We start from the raw sequence: 17,084 nt of genomic DNA, 5'->3' as shown, positions 1-17,084 counted from the left end.
GAGAAAGAGGAACAGAGAGGAGATTGGGAACGAAAAGAACGAGAGGGGATATGGAAGGAGATGAGGGCGACGAGATGGGCGGGGCAAGGCAGAGGGGGCGGGTCAAGACACCAGGGGGCAGGGAAAGTCACGAGGGGGCGTTGCAAGGCACGAGGGGGCGTTGCAAGTCACGAGGGGGCGTTGCAAGGCACAAGGGGGCGTTGCAAGGCACGAGGGGGCGAGGCAAGGCACGAGGGGGCGGGGTAAGGTCGCGAGGGGGTGGGGTAAGGCCGCGAGGGGGCGGGTCAAGGCCACGAGGGGGCGGGGCAAGCCACGAGGGGCAGGGCAAGGCTACGAGGGGGTGACGACTCTCCGGGCACGCGACGCGAACACACCGCAGATTGTAACAGCTGGATTTTATTTCTGCAAAAAAAACATTTTTTACCAAGTATATATTTTATATCGTAATAGTAGTAGAGCATTATAAAAAATGAAACACCATTTACAAATCGATGTCCCTGTTAGCATTATATTGTGTCGTGTCTTATATAGTTTTGCATCAAAGCAGCACCTATATCTCACAGAGTAGGCCCTTGCCCATAACCATTTGGCAGTTCACCAGAATTTGGTTCAAGCGAACCTGACTGTGCCGATGAGACAATGAATGGCGAAACCGCTCCAGAATTGTGCTTGTGTTGAACTAATGCCGCCGAAAAGGTATGCCCTCCCAGAAGGAAAATCGTGTGGCTGATGGGATGGGTAAAAATACTTTTTTTTTTTCTGGGGGAGGACATGGGAAGGAGGAAACGAATCGTCTTCCGAGCTATTTTGTTATTTCATTTTCTTTACAACCACGCTTGCGCTACCACCGGTGATTCATCACGTTCGTGGACACTGCGAATCCAGACACCGGTTCTAAACAGAACATTACTCTCGCACGGCAGAGCGGGTGGGTAAGTGCTGCCCTCTACTGTGTGTGAACCAGAGGTCACGTGGACAAGCGGGGATCTCAAAGTCAGCTCAGCGATGTCCGCTTCCACGGGTCCACTCGACGTAGACTAGAGGTTTACTTGAAGAAGCGGGCATCTCAGAGATGGCTCTGCGATGTCCTCCTCTGCGGCTCCATTCTCAAAACAACGCGGAGGTTCGTGCTGCCACGCGACGTTCCCGAAGGGATTCTCCGTGCCCGTGACGCCGCCGGTGGCGGCGCGATCGGGGACGAGAACGACGGAAAATGATCCCAGGAGAGTAATTGACAGCGATCGATGTACAGAGGCCGTAACGTGCGGAGAGTGGAGAGCTTCCTGGCCTGCACACAAACATCGGACGTGACGCCGGTGACAGCGACAGTGAAAGCAGAGAACGGATCGGGGTAGGGGGTGAGGGGTTATTGCCACGGGACCGTAGCATCACTCTCATACGTAACGCATCTTATACCGGGTCCCTATTTGTGGTTGTTTGGGGGGTCAGGCCAAACGCAATGGCGGTTTTTGCGCCGTCAAGCCCTCCAATACCCGACGAGAAGATCGCCGCGTGATGACGTCGTCGCTATCGGCGAAACTTCGTCACGCGTCTCGGTCGCCAGACGTCTCGAGACGACAGTCACGAGGGGCAGGAGGGGGATGAGGATGGGGAGGAGGAGGGGGAGAAGGGGTAGGCGGAGCTGTATCGGTCAGAAGTTGCTCAATGCATCGCCGTGTGCGTCAATAATTGACGTCGTCTGTTTCAAGGTGACAATCTCGTCGGGTGGTGGAGGGCCACTGAGAATTTTTGGCATAAAATTCCTGACACGTGGCCTTGACCCCAACACAAATGTGGATGTTTGTACTGGTAATGGAAACCTACGAGTTAAGTTAAATTCGTATACCTCTTTTAGCGAATAAATATAAAGCAGACAAAGTTATACCTGAATTGATTAAACTCGGAGCACACATTTACAAAACAAACAAAAAACTCGTGGCAGAGATCGAATAACAAAAATATAACTGTTGGCAACGATAGAAAAATCACAGGGTTACTCATGAACGCTGCCGCGTAACATCGGGGAGCGGTGGCGGAGCGGTTAGCGCACTGCGCTACGAACACAATGGGCCGAGTTCGATATCTGAACGTCCTGAGCTCGCCCAGAACACATTCAGATACCTTACACTGACCAGTGCGGGTGAAGTATGGTCATACGACGCCCTTGGCATGATTATTGGGGGGCAGGGGGGGATGGTCGCGTTTTAAGTGTATTATGTGAACTAAAAAAAGTAACTGAGTGGGTGAGCGAGCGGGTGGGTGAGCGGGTGAATGAATAGGTGGGTGAGTGAATGAGCCGTTAGCTGAGTCAGTGAGTAAGCGGGTGGGTGTGTGGTTGGGTGATTGAGCAGGCGATTAGTTGTCTGAGTGGATGATTGAGCGGGTGGGTGAGTGGGTGAGTGAGCGGGTGGATGAGTGGTTGAGTGAGCGGGTAGGTGAGTGGGTGAGTGAACGGGTGGGTGAGTGGGTGAGTGAGCAGGTGGGTGAGTGGGTGAGTGAGCGGGTGGGTGAGTGGTTGCGTGATTGAGCGAGCGATTATTGTCTGAGTGGATGATTGAGCGGGTGGGTGAGTGGGCGAGTGAGCGGGTGGGTGAGTGGGTGAGTGAACGGGTGGGTGAGTGGGTGAGTGAGCGGGTGGGTGAGTGGGTGAGTGAGCGGGTGGATGAGTGGGTGAGTGAGCGGGTAGGTGAGTGGGTGAGTGAACGGGTGGGTGAGTGGGTGAGTGAGCGGGTGGGTGAGTGGGTGAGTGAACGGGTGGGTGAGTGGGTGAATGAGCGGGTGGGTGAGTGGGTGAGTGAGCGGGTGGGTGAGTGGGTGAGTGAGCGGGTGGGTGAGTGAGCGGGTGGGTGAGTGGGTGAGTGAGCGGGTGGGTGAGTGGGTGAGTGAGCGGGTGGGTGAGTGGGTGAGTGAGCGGGTGGGGGGCACCGCGCTGAGACTGTTCCCCAAGCGACCTCCCCCCCACAAAAATGAGAACATCAATAACCGTGCTGCATAAAATAACAAAAGCAAAGAATAGCAACAACAACAACGACCTCCACACCACAGGAGGAGGAGGATATGTGTGACACGGACCAGAATCGGACATCCTGGATTCGGATTGCGTGGGGTGATCGGTGGGATGAGCGGTGCGGTGATTGCTTCGGTGTGTGGAGCCGAATCCTCGGTGGGCGCACAATGACCGCATTTTCCCACGCGGGTGACACAGTGGCGTTCCAGCTGTTGGTGAATGTGTCCGGGTAAAGAGGGACAAGAGTGGAGGGTCAGGGGAGGGTGTGGGTGTGTGAATGTGTGTCTGGAGTGTGTGTGGGGAGCGGTAGTGGACCGGTTTGTGCGCTGTACTACGAACCCGGTGACCCGAGTTCGATTCCCGCTCACGACCAACGCCAGTGACGATTACCTGAACCGGTTCTGGGCCTCCCCTAGGTCGGCTCAGTCTCAAACGAGTACCTGATGCGGTGTGTAAACATCGCCACTGGGAAGACAAAGGTGGTAGGGCGTGGTGCTGGTCACCCACCCCCTCATGTACTGTGCCGGCCTACATAAGTGCTCGCTAACAGCACTTGCCCCAACAGCCTCTGTAGGCTCTACGGGGAGGGGGGTTATTTTTGCGTGTGGTGTGTATGTGTGTATGTGCATGTCCGGTGTGGTGTGTGGAGGAGGCTGTGGGTTGTAGACAAGCATTTATCCAGCAGTGGAGAGACCATAGCTGATGATGCCATCCAATTAACAACCTGCGATTAAACCGGGTTTTCAAGCGCAGTGAGCTGGTTATCTCAGCCCGGTCACCAATGACTACGCCAACAACACGATTCCGTCTCATTCGAGTTGTGTCCTGCGATGAATTTCCAGCTCTGAGAGTCACCAACGTTCGGTTTGGCACGTAACGAACTCTCCACGGCCACGTCACAAGCTGCCGCGCAGAACCCAGAGCGCTACAGGGCTCAAAGCGGTCGTGACTCAACTCTTTGGACGGCCGAGCGAGCCTCGATTTTGGCCGACCGGACCGCGACTCACTCTTTTCAAACCGGCACATCCGAGCTGAGCCAGCCCGGGAGCACTCGTGGCACGGGTGGTTTCCCATTGCCTATTTGTTGAGCCGGAAACCAAACTGTGCTACGCCGGCTCGGGGGGCCGAGCGGGGCCACGGAGAGGGCTCGCGATGCGTTGGTCAAGTGCGACGCAAGCGGCGCGGCTCGGTTCACGCAGTGGAAAAACATCCCGGAGCGTCCCGAGCCGCGCTGGCCCCGGCTCGTCGCATACGGGAGGAGGAGGAGGAGGAGGAGGAGGAGAGAGAGAAGGTGCGGGGTCCGTGGCTGCGGAGTTGCGTCGGTGGGGATCTCGCACAGGGTCTCTCCGGGACTCGTGGTCCTCCATGAGATTGCTCCACGAGCCTCCTCCACGAATCTCCTCCATGACCCCGTGGGTTCACTTCCCGGCGAGGTACCTGCCCAGCGTGTCCTCAATATCCGAGAACGACGGCCTCAGGTTGGTGCTGGTGGACAGACACGCAGGGAGAGAGGGAGGGAGCGAGGAAGAGGGAAGGAGAGGGGAGAGAGAGAGGGAGAAGTGAAGAGAGCATCAATTATCAAGTGTCCCGATAATTTGACACAAGTTGTAAAGACGTGTGCAATCGATGGCATGTTCACGTTACCAGCCGATCCATCGCCCGACAATCTGGTCGATCCGATCGATTGCAACGACGTCACGTTGGTTGTACATGATTGGTACAAAATAGGTTGCATCAACTCCAACATCATCATCATCATCGTCAGCCATCATCAATCCACTGACGTACCACGTCCTCGCCGATCAGCCACCACCTCTCCCAGCCATGCAACGAAACGATCCGCCCAGCTCCTGCTGTACGCTCGAGGAGCCGATTCCACCGTTCCATTTCCTCCACGCGATCCCTTCCTCGGCCTACGCTCCGTTATTATCCTCGACTGTCGGCTATCATCATCCCTTCTGACCGCGACATGTCCTGCCCACCGCGACTTCAATGAGACGGGGTCATCGCTCAATCAATCACGTGCTTCGTGTTTAGCTGGCACGAGGTCTTATCGGCTACACAATGTGCCTGAAATAGTTGCATCAGCATCGTGATGCGTGCACTTTGGCCGGAGCAGCCTCTGAGGAGTCTCCGGTTTGCTCTTTCACCGATAAAAACGCAAAAGTTGTTTTTGTAACGTTCACGAAATATAAGCGGTCGATTATTTATGTCAGGCAATGATCAACTCTCCTCCTTCTTGTGGGTCAATCATGGCCGCGATTCCATTCAGGAATCACCTCTGGTTCGTTTAATTCACTGCGGAGAGAATGTCACACTCGTGGTAAGGGTTCACAGCCAGCGTCAAGATTCCCGATTGCTGGCCCAGGCCGCACGACGATCTGGCCAAGTTTGTGTTGTAAATCCCTCCACCGCCACTACCATCCGAAGTCAATGAAAATCCATTAATTCAGACTCACTTCCTGGGTCTTGTCCTGAAGACGCCGGGCGCGGTTTCAAGTGGAGCATCCCGAATCCAATTGCTGCTCAATGTGGCTATGAGATATGTTGCCTAACCCTAAACCACGGCGAGTGAGTGAGTGGTTGAGTGTGTTTATTATTGTTATTATTCACGTGTGGGAGGACACCGGAGCACCCGGAAAAACCCACGCCGTGTGCGAGGGGGCAACGCTCTAGCCCCCACGTACAGATGGCAACAAATGGCGATTAGCCCACTTGCTGTACCGCCTCATCTTGGCGAGCTTGGGTACGACACTTAATCGATGCCCATGGATAGAGGGGAGTTTCACAGCCCATTTGTGTGTGATCCACCAATCCTCGCTGTTGCCTCCACACAACGTTGGGTTACTAACTCCAGGCAGCCGCGTTCAGCAGCAGCGGAGCCACCACCGCCGCTCAGCAGTCACGAATGTTGCTGCACAGAAAAGTTTCCGGAAATGGCCGTGTTTTTTTAAGGCACAATTGCACAAGGGCGATTGTCCGAAACGTCATCCGTTTGATATGATTGTTACTTGTAAATCCGCGGCGCGACTGGCGAATGTCCCGTGTTGCTGCTGCTGCTGCTGTTTGTTGTTGTTGTTGCTGTTTGTGCTTCATGAGCACCACTGCCGACGCAGCAGCGCCACGATAATGAGAGCGCAACTCCGAGAGCGCTGGAGTGGGCACAGGCGGTGAGCGGAGAGGACTCGGCACCGATTGATGCCAGCGCACTGGGACCCGGGCATCGTGAGGCGGAGCGCCGTTGGGGGGGGGGGTAGTGCGGGGGGTAGTGGAGGGGTAGTGGGGGGGGAATGGGGGCTGAATGTTTGTGCGGTTAAAGTGCCGGAGTGCGAGATAAGAAGTCGCAATGTAACGCGCGCGCACGCGCAGATTTTTAAACGCGCACACGCCCGTACACACACATACGCACACACACACACACGTACACACACACACACGTACGCACACATACACAAACTCACACACAAACTCGCACTTGTGCTCATACGCGCACACACGCACAGGCGCGTCTCTGAGGCCGTTGTCATGGCCCAACCTCTCTGCGTCTGGCGGCAGCGTTGGCTCTGCGAGTGACACAGATGGACAGACTCGTTGTGTTTCAAACGTTCTCAGCGTTCCCAACGTTCACCCCACGTGACCAAACCCCAACACGGCCGTCACTGCTCTCTGCGCAGTGAGCCCTTGCGCCGACGTCACGTCCCACCATAGTTTGCGAATTTAAATGTATAATAATAATAATATTCGTATTGATTTGAAGCTTTCGTGACTGCAGGAATCCATACTCTTTGGTTCTTTCGGTAAAGTCATGTTATTTTATACCTACGTGACTTTACCGAAAGAACCAAAGAGTAATAATATTCGTACTTTAGTTATCCAGCCAATCCAGCCACACTGAGTCATAGGACTCTTTTCTAGAAGGGGTATGCGTTTGTGTTTTTATTTGTAAGATATTTTCAGCCGACTCGTGATGAGTCTGTTCATCATACACGTGGGAGGAAACCGGAATACCTGGAGGGGGGAACGCTCTATCCCCGCACCCGAATCAACATCGCCACCTGGGTGGCAATGGCACCCGGGCGTGGTGCTGGCCACCCACCCCGTCATGTGCCATGCCGGCCTTCATAGGTGCTACCCCGCCAACAGCACTTGCCCCAACAGTCTGTTAAGGCTGGACGGAGGATCTTAATTTTTGTGCTGGTGGGTGGTGGTTCACTCATTGATTACTCCGCTCGTATTGAAGACTCGGTTCGATCATACTCGTCTCATCCACCACCACTTGCTTGTGCTGCATCAACGCTGGTGAAATGTTGCGCTCCCGGAAGGCCGCGGGGCCAATGGGCTGTGTAAGACATGAGCGGACTGTATTCTCTCTGTGGCGAGACGGACGTGAAGGAGGCGTGCTGTCTGAGGGTAATGGGCCTACTCCTCCACGTCGGTGGCTCAAACGAAGGGAGTGAATGCGGCTTACTCGGTGTTCCACGTCTTGAGCATGAGCTCGTAGATGGCTTCAGGGCATCCCGGGGGCTTGTCCAGCCTCTTCTCGGCCTTCAGGAAGTCCAGCAGGACGGCTGCCTTGAAGCCCTGCGAGCAAGAGGCCAGAGCACATTCGCCACAACCACACCACCACCACAACATTCGTCACAACCACACCACCGCCACAACATTCGTCACAACCACACCACCACCACAACATTCGTCACAACCACACCACCGCCACAACGGTTGTGTGGTTGTGACAGGTGGTGGCGGGGGAGTGGTGCGGGGGCAGTGACCAGCACCACGCCTGGCCGCCTTTGTCTCCCTAGTGGCGATGTTTACACAACACACCAGGTACTCATTTGAGGCTGAGTCGACCTAGGAGAGGCTACAGGTCCAGTTCAGACAATCACTGCGTGACCGCTCCCTACACGCATGTTCGCGCGCACGTACACATGCGCGTCCCTCACCTTGTAGGGCCGGTCCCCGTAGGTGAAGGTCTCCCACATGGTGACCCCGAAGCTCCACACGTCGCCCTTGCTGGAGAACTCGAAGTGCTGGATGCACTCGGGCGCGTACCACTTGAGCGGCCACTTGCCCGACACCTTTGCCTGCAACCGCACGGAGCGCCCCGCGTCAACCGCCACCATCTATCCGCTGCTGGATGGAGGTCACCGGGGACCGCGGCCACTCGCGCGGCTCCTTGCGGGGAGTTTGCGGTTGGAATACGGCTTCGGTGCGTGCATCGGCCTACTTCCCTCGCGGTAGACGTTAGAGTTCCCGAGATGCTGTGAGAAGATTGGGCCTTCGCTGACAAGTGTGACGGTCCAAAATTTGGCAAATTTGAAAAAGACACCGCAAGTGAACTTAATTAGGCTGACACATAGCAGCAGCAGCAGCACCCATCGCCTCTTACTTAAAAAAATACTTGGCAGGACCCTCCGGAACAAGGGTTGAGACTCAGTGATGCTTTCCTGGGCTAACAAGCAGAATCATTGTTTTATCGACCCTGGAGAGCTGACGATGATGGACTGAGTTCGATCCCCCAATGGGGCTTTGACCTAACGAGCGACTCGCTCCACCGCTGAACCATCTGGAGGGGCAGTAGATGCTGCCCACCAGCGACGGCCACGGCCCAACATAAACAAGTGATGAGGGGTCAGCGTTGGCCGCGCCGCGGCTCACCTTGTAATAGCTCTCTCCGGCCGCCAGGGCCTTGGAGAGGCCGAAGTCGCTGATCTTGGCGTAGCGCTCGCTCACCAGCAGCACGTTACGTGCCGCCAAGTCGCGGTGCACGAAGCTGCGCTCCTCCAGGTACTTCATGCCGTCTGATACCTGGTGCATCAGCTCCACCAGGTGATTCGATGACATCGTCTCTCTGCCGAGCGACGGGGGAGGGTTGAGGAGGAGGGAGGAGTAGAACAAGAACATGGAGGGAGAGCGTGAGGAAGACGAGACGGGGGAGGACGGAGGAGGCAGGAGAAGAAAAGAGGAAGGCATGGAGAACAATGAGATAGAGGATGAAGGTAGGAGGCAGGGAGGAGGAAGGACGAATGACGAGTCACTTCGCGCTGCACTACATGGTGCCCCGGCGTGCCACCTGGCGTAGACGGCCCCTGTGGTCAGCGCACGGTTGGCATCCCGAACGCGTGGCCCACGTGGTTCGTACGGCGTCAGCGGTGGGATCACCGACGTGGGTGATGGCGCAGCGTGCTGCTACTGGCTGGGGCTGGCCCCATCTGGCCACGACTCGCCCTCTGTGAACCCTACTGTGCCAGGGGCGGTGCACCGATTTCATCGTTTGAACATCTCCCACGGAACGGAGCCATGGCCGCCGAGGCCCGAAAGTCGGAAACCGCCCAACGGTGACGCCGCGCTGTCGCGTCGGGACCCCCGGACTGCGCTGTCGAGCCACGCCACGCCGCGTCACGCCGCGCCCCATCACGCACTTGTGCTCCTTGAGGTACTTGTTGAGGGGGCCCAGGTAGGCGACCTCCATGACGAGCATGAGCGCCTCTCCCTCGCACACCCCGAACATCCTCACGATGTACGGATGGTCCAGCTGGTGCATCAGCTCCGCCTCCTTCATCAGCTCAGTCTTCAGCATCTCCTGGTTCTCCACGGGCTTGAGGACCTTCACGGCCACCTGCACCTCCTTCCTGCACGCCGGAGAGGTGGCGAGACGTGGGGAGGGCACGGGAGAGGGTGAGCAGGTGGGAGACACGGGGACCCGCGCACCGCACAAGCACACAGACCAAGATTTCCCCATCATAGACTTAACAGACTGTTTGGGCAAGTGCTGTTAGCGAGCGCCTATGAAGGCCAGCACGGCATACGAGAGGAGGGGGGGGGGGGTGTGGCCAGCACCACGCCCGGCTGCCTATGTTTCCCCAGTGCTGATGTTTACTCCACACCGCACCAGTGTAGTCAACCTGGGGGGAGGCCCAGGTCTGGCCATAAGCAGAAATCGAACTCAGGTCGCCGGGTCCGTAGCACGGTGCGCTAACCGCCGTGCCACCGCTCCACGCATGCACACCCTCGCCAGGGCTACAGGCACGTGCTCGCGCTCGCACGCCCACACTGGTGCCCGCGCGGGTGCACAAGGGCCCTACCTCTGGAACTTGTAGATGCCGCGCAGGACGGCGCCGAAGTTGCCGGAGCCCAACTGGTTGCCGCAGTCGAGGGTGAGGCGCTCACGCTGCAGGAACATGCCGCGTCCTCGCACCTCCTCGGGGTCTTCGTACAGGCTGTTGTACACCGGCGTCTCGTGCGGCAGCGCGCGGCGGTTGATCTCGTACAGGTTCCGCCAGTTGTCTGCCCGGTGACCGTGTCGCGACAACCGTGAGCCCGGCACGTTGCGGTCAAACCATTTCCTTATTATTAGTTTTTGTTACGTTCCGTAAAAATAATGCATTCCAATCGCGCTGTGGCTATCTTGGCATGGTGGTAAGGAATCCGCTAGTAGGTCTCCCGGAGTGCCGGGTGGCTTCATACGACCACGGCGGTGGTGCTGGCCACGCGATGGGAGAATCTCGTGGAGTGGCGCCGAGGGTGATGCGGGGGCGTGGCGGGGGGGGGGGGGTGATGGAGGAGGCACGGGAGGGGGAAGGGGGGGGGGGGTGCACGTCGGGGGTGACGGCCAGAGTAGCCATCGGCCAAAACCACAGCAGTTGAGTCTTACATTTTCAGATTTTGAATGAGTAATGAATGAATGAAAATTACATAGAGAATTAATGAGAATGTATTGAATAATGAATGATCGATTCATATTTGTTAATGTAGAATGAATTATCAACGAGTAAACATTTTATCTATTAAAATATTTTACCCAGAGATTCCTTCATAATAAAAATCCCGTGTGTCCAGGATGTCAAGGGAATGAGGAATGAAAGAGGTGAGGAATTGAATGTCGTTACCTTGGAAGTCATATTCTCCACCTCTTGCCTGCGGAGAGACGAAGCGGAGGTGAGAGTGAGACACATGTGTGTACGCACACGTATGTGGGTCTACGGGTCTATGTGTGGGTTTATATGACTCTATGTGAGTCTATGGGTCTCTGTGGGTCAATACAATTTGTTGTAGATTCCCATAGCATTTACATCTCACCTGCAGTGACACAGCGGACATCTTTTGTGGACAGAGAGGCAGTCAGCCACACACTCGCCATGAATGGAAATGGCCAATCATCCCAACGCAGCAGGACCCTCTTGACAAAAATTATTGAGGAGCGTGAAGCTTTCCAAGGTCAATTGCGTTGTTGTTGTCGTTGTTATTCCAAAGTGCTGATAGCTCAACAAGGCAATGTCACTGCTGTGTGCGACCCCATTGTGATATTCCCAGTTGCCTCTCAATGTTTTGCTGGATGAAGGCCTTCTCCTGTTCCCACTGCGCCACCCTGCCGTGCCACACGCTGATTGGCTGAGTGGGATGGCTGGGTATCTGGGTGGGTGGCTAGCTGGGTGGCTGGGGTGGCTAGGTATCTGGGTGGGTGGCTGGGTAGATGGCTGGGTGGCTGGGTAGATGGCTGGGTGGCTGGGTGGCTGGGTGGCTGGGTGGCTGGGTAGATGGCTGGGTGGCTGGGTAGATGGCTGGGTGGTTGTGTAGATGGCTGGGTAGCTGAGTGGCTGGCTGGGTGGCTGGCTGGGTGGCTGGCTAGGTGGGTGGATGGGTAGCTGAGTGGCTGGCTGGGTGGCTGGGTGGCTGGCTGGGTGGCTGGGTAGATGGCCGGGTGGTTGGGTGGCTGGCTGGGTGAGTGGGTGAGGCGACAGGCAGACTCACCGGAGCCGGTGCTCGCCGGAACAGCGGGAGCGAGTAGCGCAGATGCGTCATCCATCGGCGCGGCTGTGGGGATGGCGGTGCCGAGTGGCGGTGCTGCGTGGGAACGACACGCGGCACAAACAATACCACCTCCATCATCATCAGCAGCACCAGCCAGGATCAATCCACTGCTGGATGAAGGCCTCGCTCCCCAAGCCGCTGCCACCTTTCAGAATTCTGCGAAGTGACAATCTGCCCAGCGCCCGCTCTGCGCGTCACCACGAGCTGATTTCACCACTCCGTCTTCGCGGTGGATTGACCCCTCTCAACTTTCACTCCGTTATTAGTCTCGACCATCATCGTCCTCACCAGCTGCCCAAGCCCTATTCACTTCTCCCTCCACGTTTGGATGATGTCACAAACTGCGTATGTTCTCTAACCAACGTGTTATTTTCGCTCTCTCGTACACGTGCACAAAGGCAGAGCCCTCCTCCTACTGCTGCTGTCACCCGGTTCCCACCGTACTGCTGCAGTGGATAGAATTCAGAGCGAAGCGGCAGTTGTGGTGATTGTTGATCCTGAACTCGCTGATTCACCGGCGGCCGGATGGCCTCCTTCTCACTCGAATTTCGCTACTGCCATGGTTACTGTTCTCATGAATTTCAGTCATTGATTCCTCCACCCGCGTTCTGGACTCGGGTTACGCGACTCTGATTGTTCCATCCACATTGTGATCAAGCACCACCACCACAGTTCTCAACCACTCACTCACCCACGCACTCACCCACTCATTGAACCCACTCAACCGACTCACCCACACCTCTGCGTGCTATTACATCGACAGTGTCTCCAGCCTACGAAATTGGTGGTGGTGATGGGTTGTCTGATCAGCTACACCCAGAGTTGTAAATTACATGATGCAGATGTTGGCGTAGACGATGATGATGGCGGCGGTGGTGATGGCGGTGATGGTGAAGGTGATTCAAACGCAGTTATACAATGCACAACACAAAGCGCACATCAGAGTCGCGGTGCTCAACGCGAGCTCCGTGGCGAGCGGTCGAGCGAAGAAGCCACGTGTGGCGCGGGCGTTGATGGGGGCCGGGGGCTGGGGGGAGAAAATGCGCCAGGTCTGTACGTTAAATACCCAATTAGAGTGCCGTTAATTGAACCGGCTCCCCGGGCAGAAAAAAACGCCGCATTTGCATAATCCCCCGACTGGGCCCCCACTCGCGAGGCCTCTGCGCTGTGGCACCGCGGTCAAAGGGCGCCGCACGGAACAGCGCGGAATATGTCAAATTAATTGGGTGATTTTAATTCATTTCCCCCGCTAATGTAGCCGGGTGCAACGCTGTGGGGGGATTTTGAGACTGGAATTTGAATGCGGGTCCCTCTCATCTCACTCCACTCCTCTCCACGCACTCTCCTGCCTCTCCCCTCTCATCTCACTCTCCTCCCACCCACCAACGCACCAACCCACCCGCCCACCCCGTCTGTCGTGGGGGTCCCAGAGTCCTGAGCACCCCCACCACCCCCACCACCCCCACCACCCCCAACCACCCCCATCGATCGGTGCTCGAGCCCGGCGAGGCGGCGGTGGCGTCGTGTCGTACGTGACATTTAGCGGCGCTGATGAAGGGCGCGTTTGTTTATTTATAAAATGTTTTTTTTTAATTGCGTTTCGTTTGCATCACGGGAAATGAAAATTTGACACTGACCTTCGACAAAATATGTAAATTGGCTCCGTGCGTTGTGTGGTTTTTTTGTTGTTGCATATATAAGAAACGTCGCTGTCTGCAACAACTGCAGGAATAACAATAAGAACGATCATGAATTAATCAAGGCCACTTGCCAAATTGACTCTCGGATCAAGGCCTCCCCACACGGCGTCAGCCCGGAGTGCCGTTGGCCCACAATGCAACACCACGGATTGGTCACGAACCGCTTCGGACGCCACGGGCCACTGATATTAGCCGTGCATGGGAATGCAACTCGGGTCGCTGGGTTTCGTAGCGCGGTGTGCTCACCACTGATCCTTGCTTGAACTAACCGCTCATCATGGCCTCTATCTCGCTGCAATGCAGAAGGGCCATTTACATTTTTTAGGTCAGTGATGCTGTCACACATGGCCCAGCAATTGACGTCACGGGATCTTTAACATCCACTGTGACGCAGTCAGGGCGCTGCACAATGCGGAGTCGACCAGAAGCCAACATCTATCCATCGCTTCCTTCCTCCTGCAAAATCCACAGATGTTGCGTCATCAGTACCTGACCCATATCTAACGGAGAGGGTCCTTGCCCATGAACATCTGGGGATTCACCAGCATTGGTTCGATGCGAGTGCGTGTGTATGCCTCTGTGTGTGTGTGTCTCTGTGTGAGTGTGTGTGTCTGTTTGTGAGTCTCTCTGGGTCTCTGTGAGTCTCTCTGGGTCTCTGTGTGAGTCTCTCTGGGTCTCTGTGTGAGCCTCTCTGTCTCTGTGTGAGTCTCTCTGGGTCTCTGTGTGAGTCTCTCTGGGTCTCTGTGTGAGTCTCTCTGGGTCTCTGTGTGAGTCTCTCTGGGTCTCTGTGTGAGTCTCTCGGTCTCTGTGTGAGTCTCTCTGGGTCTCTGTGTGAGTCTCTCTGGGTCTCTGTGTGAGTCTCTCTGCGTCTCAGTGTGAGTCTCTCTGGGTCTCTGTGTGAGTCTCTCTGGGTCTCTGTGTGAGTCTCTCTGGGTCTTTGTGTGAGTCTCTCTGGGTCTCTGTGTGAGTCTCTCTGGGTCTCTGTGTGAGTCTCTCTGGGTCTCTGTGTGAGTCTCTCGATCTCTGTGTGACTCTCTCTGGCTCTCTGTGTGAGTCTCTATGGTCTCTGTGTGAGCCTCTCTCTGGGTCTCTGTGTGAGTCTCTCGGTCTCTGTGTGAGTCTTTCTGGGTCTCTGTGTGAGCCTCTCTGGGTCTCTGTGTGAGTCTCTCGGTCTCTGTGTGCGTCTCTCTGGGTCTCTGTGTGAGTCTCTCTCTGGGTCTCTGTGTGAGTCTCTCGGTCTCTGTGTGAGTCTCTCTGGGTCTCTGTGTGATCTCTATGGTTCTCTATGTGAGTCTCTCTGGGTCTCTGTGTGAGTCTCTCTGGGTCTCTGTGTGAGTCTCTCTGGGTCTCTGTGTGAGTCTCTCTGCGTCTCAATGTGAGTCTCTCTGGGTCTCTGTGTGAGTCTCTCTGGGTCTCTGTGTGAGTCTCTCTGGGTCTCTGTGTGAGTCTCTCTGGGTCTCTGTGTGAGTCTCTCTGGGTCTCTGTGTGAGTCTCTCTGGGTCTCTGTGTGAGTCTTTCTGGGTCTCTGTGTGAGTCTCTCTGGGTCCCTGTGTGAGTCTCTCTGGGTCTCTGTGTGAGTCTCTCTGGGTCTCTGTGTGAGTCTCTCTGGGTCTCTGTGTGAGTCTCTCTGGGTCTCTGTGTGAATCTCTCTGGGTCTCTGTGTGATCTCTGTGGTTCTCTGTGTGAGTCTCTCTGGGCCTCTGTGTGATCTCTATGGTTCTCTGTGTGAGTCTCTCTGGGTCTCTGTGTGGGTCTCTGTGGGTCTCTGTGTGAGTCTCTGGGTCTCTGTGAAAGTTTCCGATTCATATGTGGTGTGTATTAAAGAGTTTTTACGTCACTCTAGGACCCACATCTAACAGAGAGAGGGCCCTTGCCTATAAACACATGACAGTTCATCAGCACTGGTTCCGTCACGTGAGTCCCGAATTTGGTCCAGAGTTTTCTTGTATTCAACCAATGCTGTTATACTCCTATAAAGCCATGTGGCTGATGGGATGTGGAAAAAAAAAACTTTTATCTATTTTTATGTGGAGGGACAGATATGGGAAGGAAGAGGCGAACTGCCTGCGTCGTTATTTTCTCCAAAATTCACGACTCTTGTTGTTGTTGTGTTCACCCTGCATGCTCTTACACGCACGGGAATTACTGAACACAAGGGTTCATATTAAGAGGTCATTCAATATCGGGGCAAAACATCTGTCCGTTGGTCTATATTTAATATTGAAATAAATTATGACAGATGGTTGTTCTCGTCTGTCTGTGTGCGTCTGTATGTCTGTGTGAGTGGGTGGGTGAAGCAGCAGCGTAGTGGTCGGTGCACTGCGCTAGGAACGTTACGGATATCCGAACTCGTCCTGGAGGCCCAGACCAGTTGATTATGGTTAGCGGTAGATCTGGTACAAGTGGCTAGTTGGTTAGGGTTAGCGGTAGATCAAGTACAAGTGGCTAGTTGGTTAGGGTTAGCGGTAGATCTAGTACAAGTGGCTAGTTGGTTAGGGTTAGCGGTAGATCTAGTACAAGTGGCTAGTTGGTTAGGGTTAGCGGTAGATATAGTACAAGTGGCAAGTTGGTTAGGGTTAGGGTAGAGCTAGTGTTAGTGGCTAGTTGGTTAGGGTTAGCGGTAGATCTAGTGCAAGTGGCTAGTTGGTTAGGGTTAGCGGTAGATCTAGTACAAGTGGCTAGTTGGTTAGGGTCAGCGGTAGATCTAGTACAAGTGGCTAGTTGGTTAGGGTTAGCGGTAGATCTAATACAAGTGGCTAGTTGGTTAGGGTTAGTGGTAGATCTAGTACAAGTGGCTAGTTGGTTAGGGTTAGCGGTAGAGCTAGTGTTAGTGGCTAGTTGGTTAGGGTTAGCGGTAGATCTAGTACAAGTGGCTAGTTGGTTAGGGTTAGCGGTAGATCTAGTACAAGTGGCTAGTTGGTTAGGGTTAGCGGTAGATCTAGTACAAGTGGCTAGTTGGTTAGGGTTAGCGGTAGATCTAGTACAAGTGGCTAGTTGGTTAGGGTCAGCGGTAGATCTAGTACAAGTGGCTAGTTGGTTAGGGTTAGTGGTAGATCTAATACAAGTGGCTAGTTGGTTAGGGTTAGTGGTAGATCTAGTACAAGTGGCTAGTTGGTTAGGGTCAGCGGTAGATCTAGTACAAGTGGCTAGTTGGTTAGGGTTAGTGGTAGATCTAGTACAAGTGGCTAGTTGGTTAGGGTTAGCGGTAGATCTAGTACAAGTGGCTAGTTGGTTAGGGTTAGGGTAGAGCTAGTGTTAGTGGCTGGTTCGCGAGTTGGTGAGGGTTAGAGCAAATTTAAGTTGGCTAGGTGGTTAGGTTTAGGCGTAGCATTATACAGGGTGCTTAAATAATTATATGGGACTATTTTTTTTAAATGGAAAAATAATTGATAATACACTGTAACGTGATAAGAAATGCATGTTAATAAGCTTCAAAAAGTCAAAGAGTCTCCCACTTGTTCGCCATCATTGTCAACGCGTGCCTGGAATCTTCTCCAGGTGGTCTCCAGAGCCGGGAGGCAGCAGCACATTTCTTGCACTATTGTTGCAAATTCCGGAAGTGT

The 17,084-nt window shown here is 54.8% G+C and overlaps 1 protein-coding gene across 1 annotated transcript in view; it reads right to left on the bottom strand.

The window, feature by feature from the left end:
• Positions 1-380: 380 nt before the first annotated feature.
• The window catches only part of LOC116944195 (tyrosine-protein kinase SYK-like), a 78,954-nt gene continuing 62,250 nt past the window's right edge, over positions 381-17,084 (bottom strand). Inside the window, exons 7-14 of the mRNA XM_076074136.1 lie at positions 11,762-11,854; positions 10,900-10,927; positions 10,096-10,297; positions 9,433-9,642; positions 8,669-8,861; positions 7,954-8,094; positions 7,476-7,588; positions 381-4,492 (exon numbers count right to left, since the gene is read on the bottom strand). Of these exons, the coding sequence (XP_075930251.1) occupies positions 4,426-4,492; positions 7,476-7,588; positions 7,954-8,094; positions 8,669-8,861; positions 9,433-9,642; positions 10,096-10,297; positions 10,900-10,927; positions 11,762-11,854 (1,047 nt within the window). The 3' untranslated portion in view covers positions 381-4,425. The remainder of the gene's footprint in view (positions 4,493-7,475; positions 7,589-7,953; positions 8,095-8,668; positions 8,862-9,432; positions 9,643-10,095; positions 10,298-10,899; positions 10,928-11,761; positions 11,855-17,084) is intronic.

This window comes from Petromyzon marinus, chromosome 1, assembly GCF_048934315.1.
Source record: "Petromyzon marinus isolate PM22_M1 ecotype Great Lakes invasive population chromosome 1, UKy_Petmar_22M1.pri1.0, whole genome shotgun sequence".
In the NCBI taxonomy this organism is placed as follows: Eukaryota; Metazoa; Chordata; class Hyperoartia; order Petromyzontiformes; family Petromyzontidae; genus Petromyzon; species Petromyzon marinus.
The sequence above is the reverse complement of the archived record's forward strand: the minus strand, read 5'-3'. Positions and strand labels throughout refer to the sequence as shown.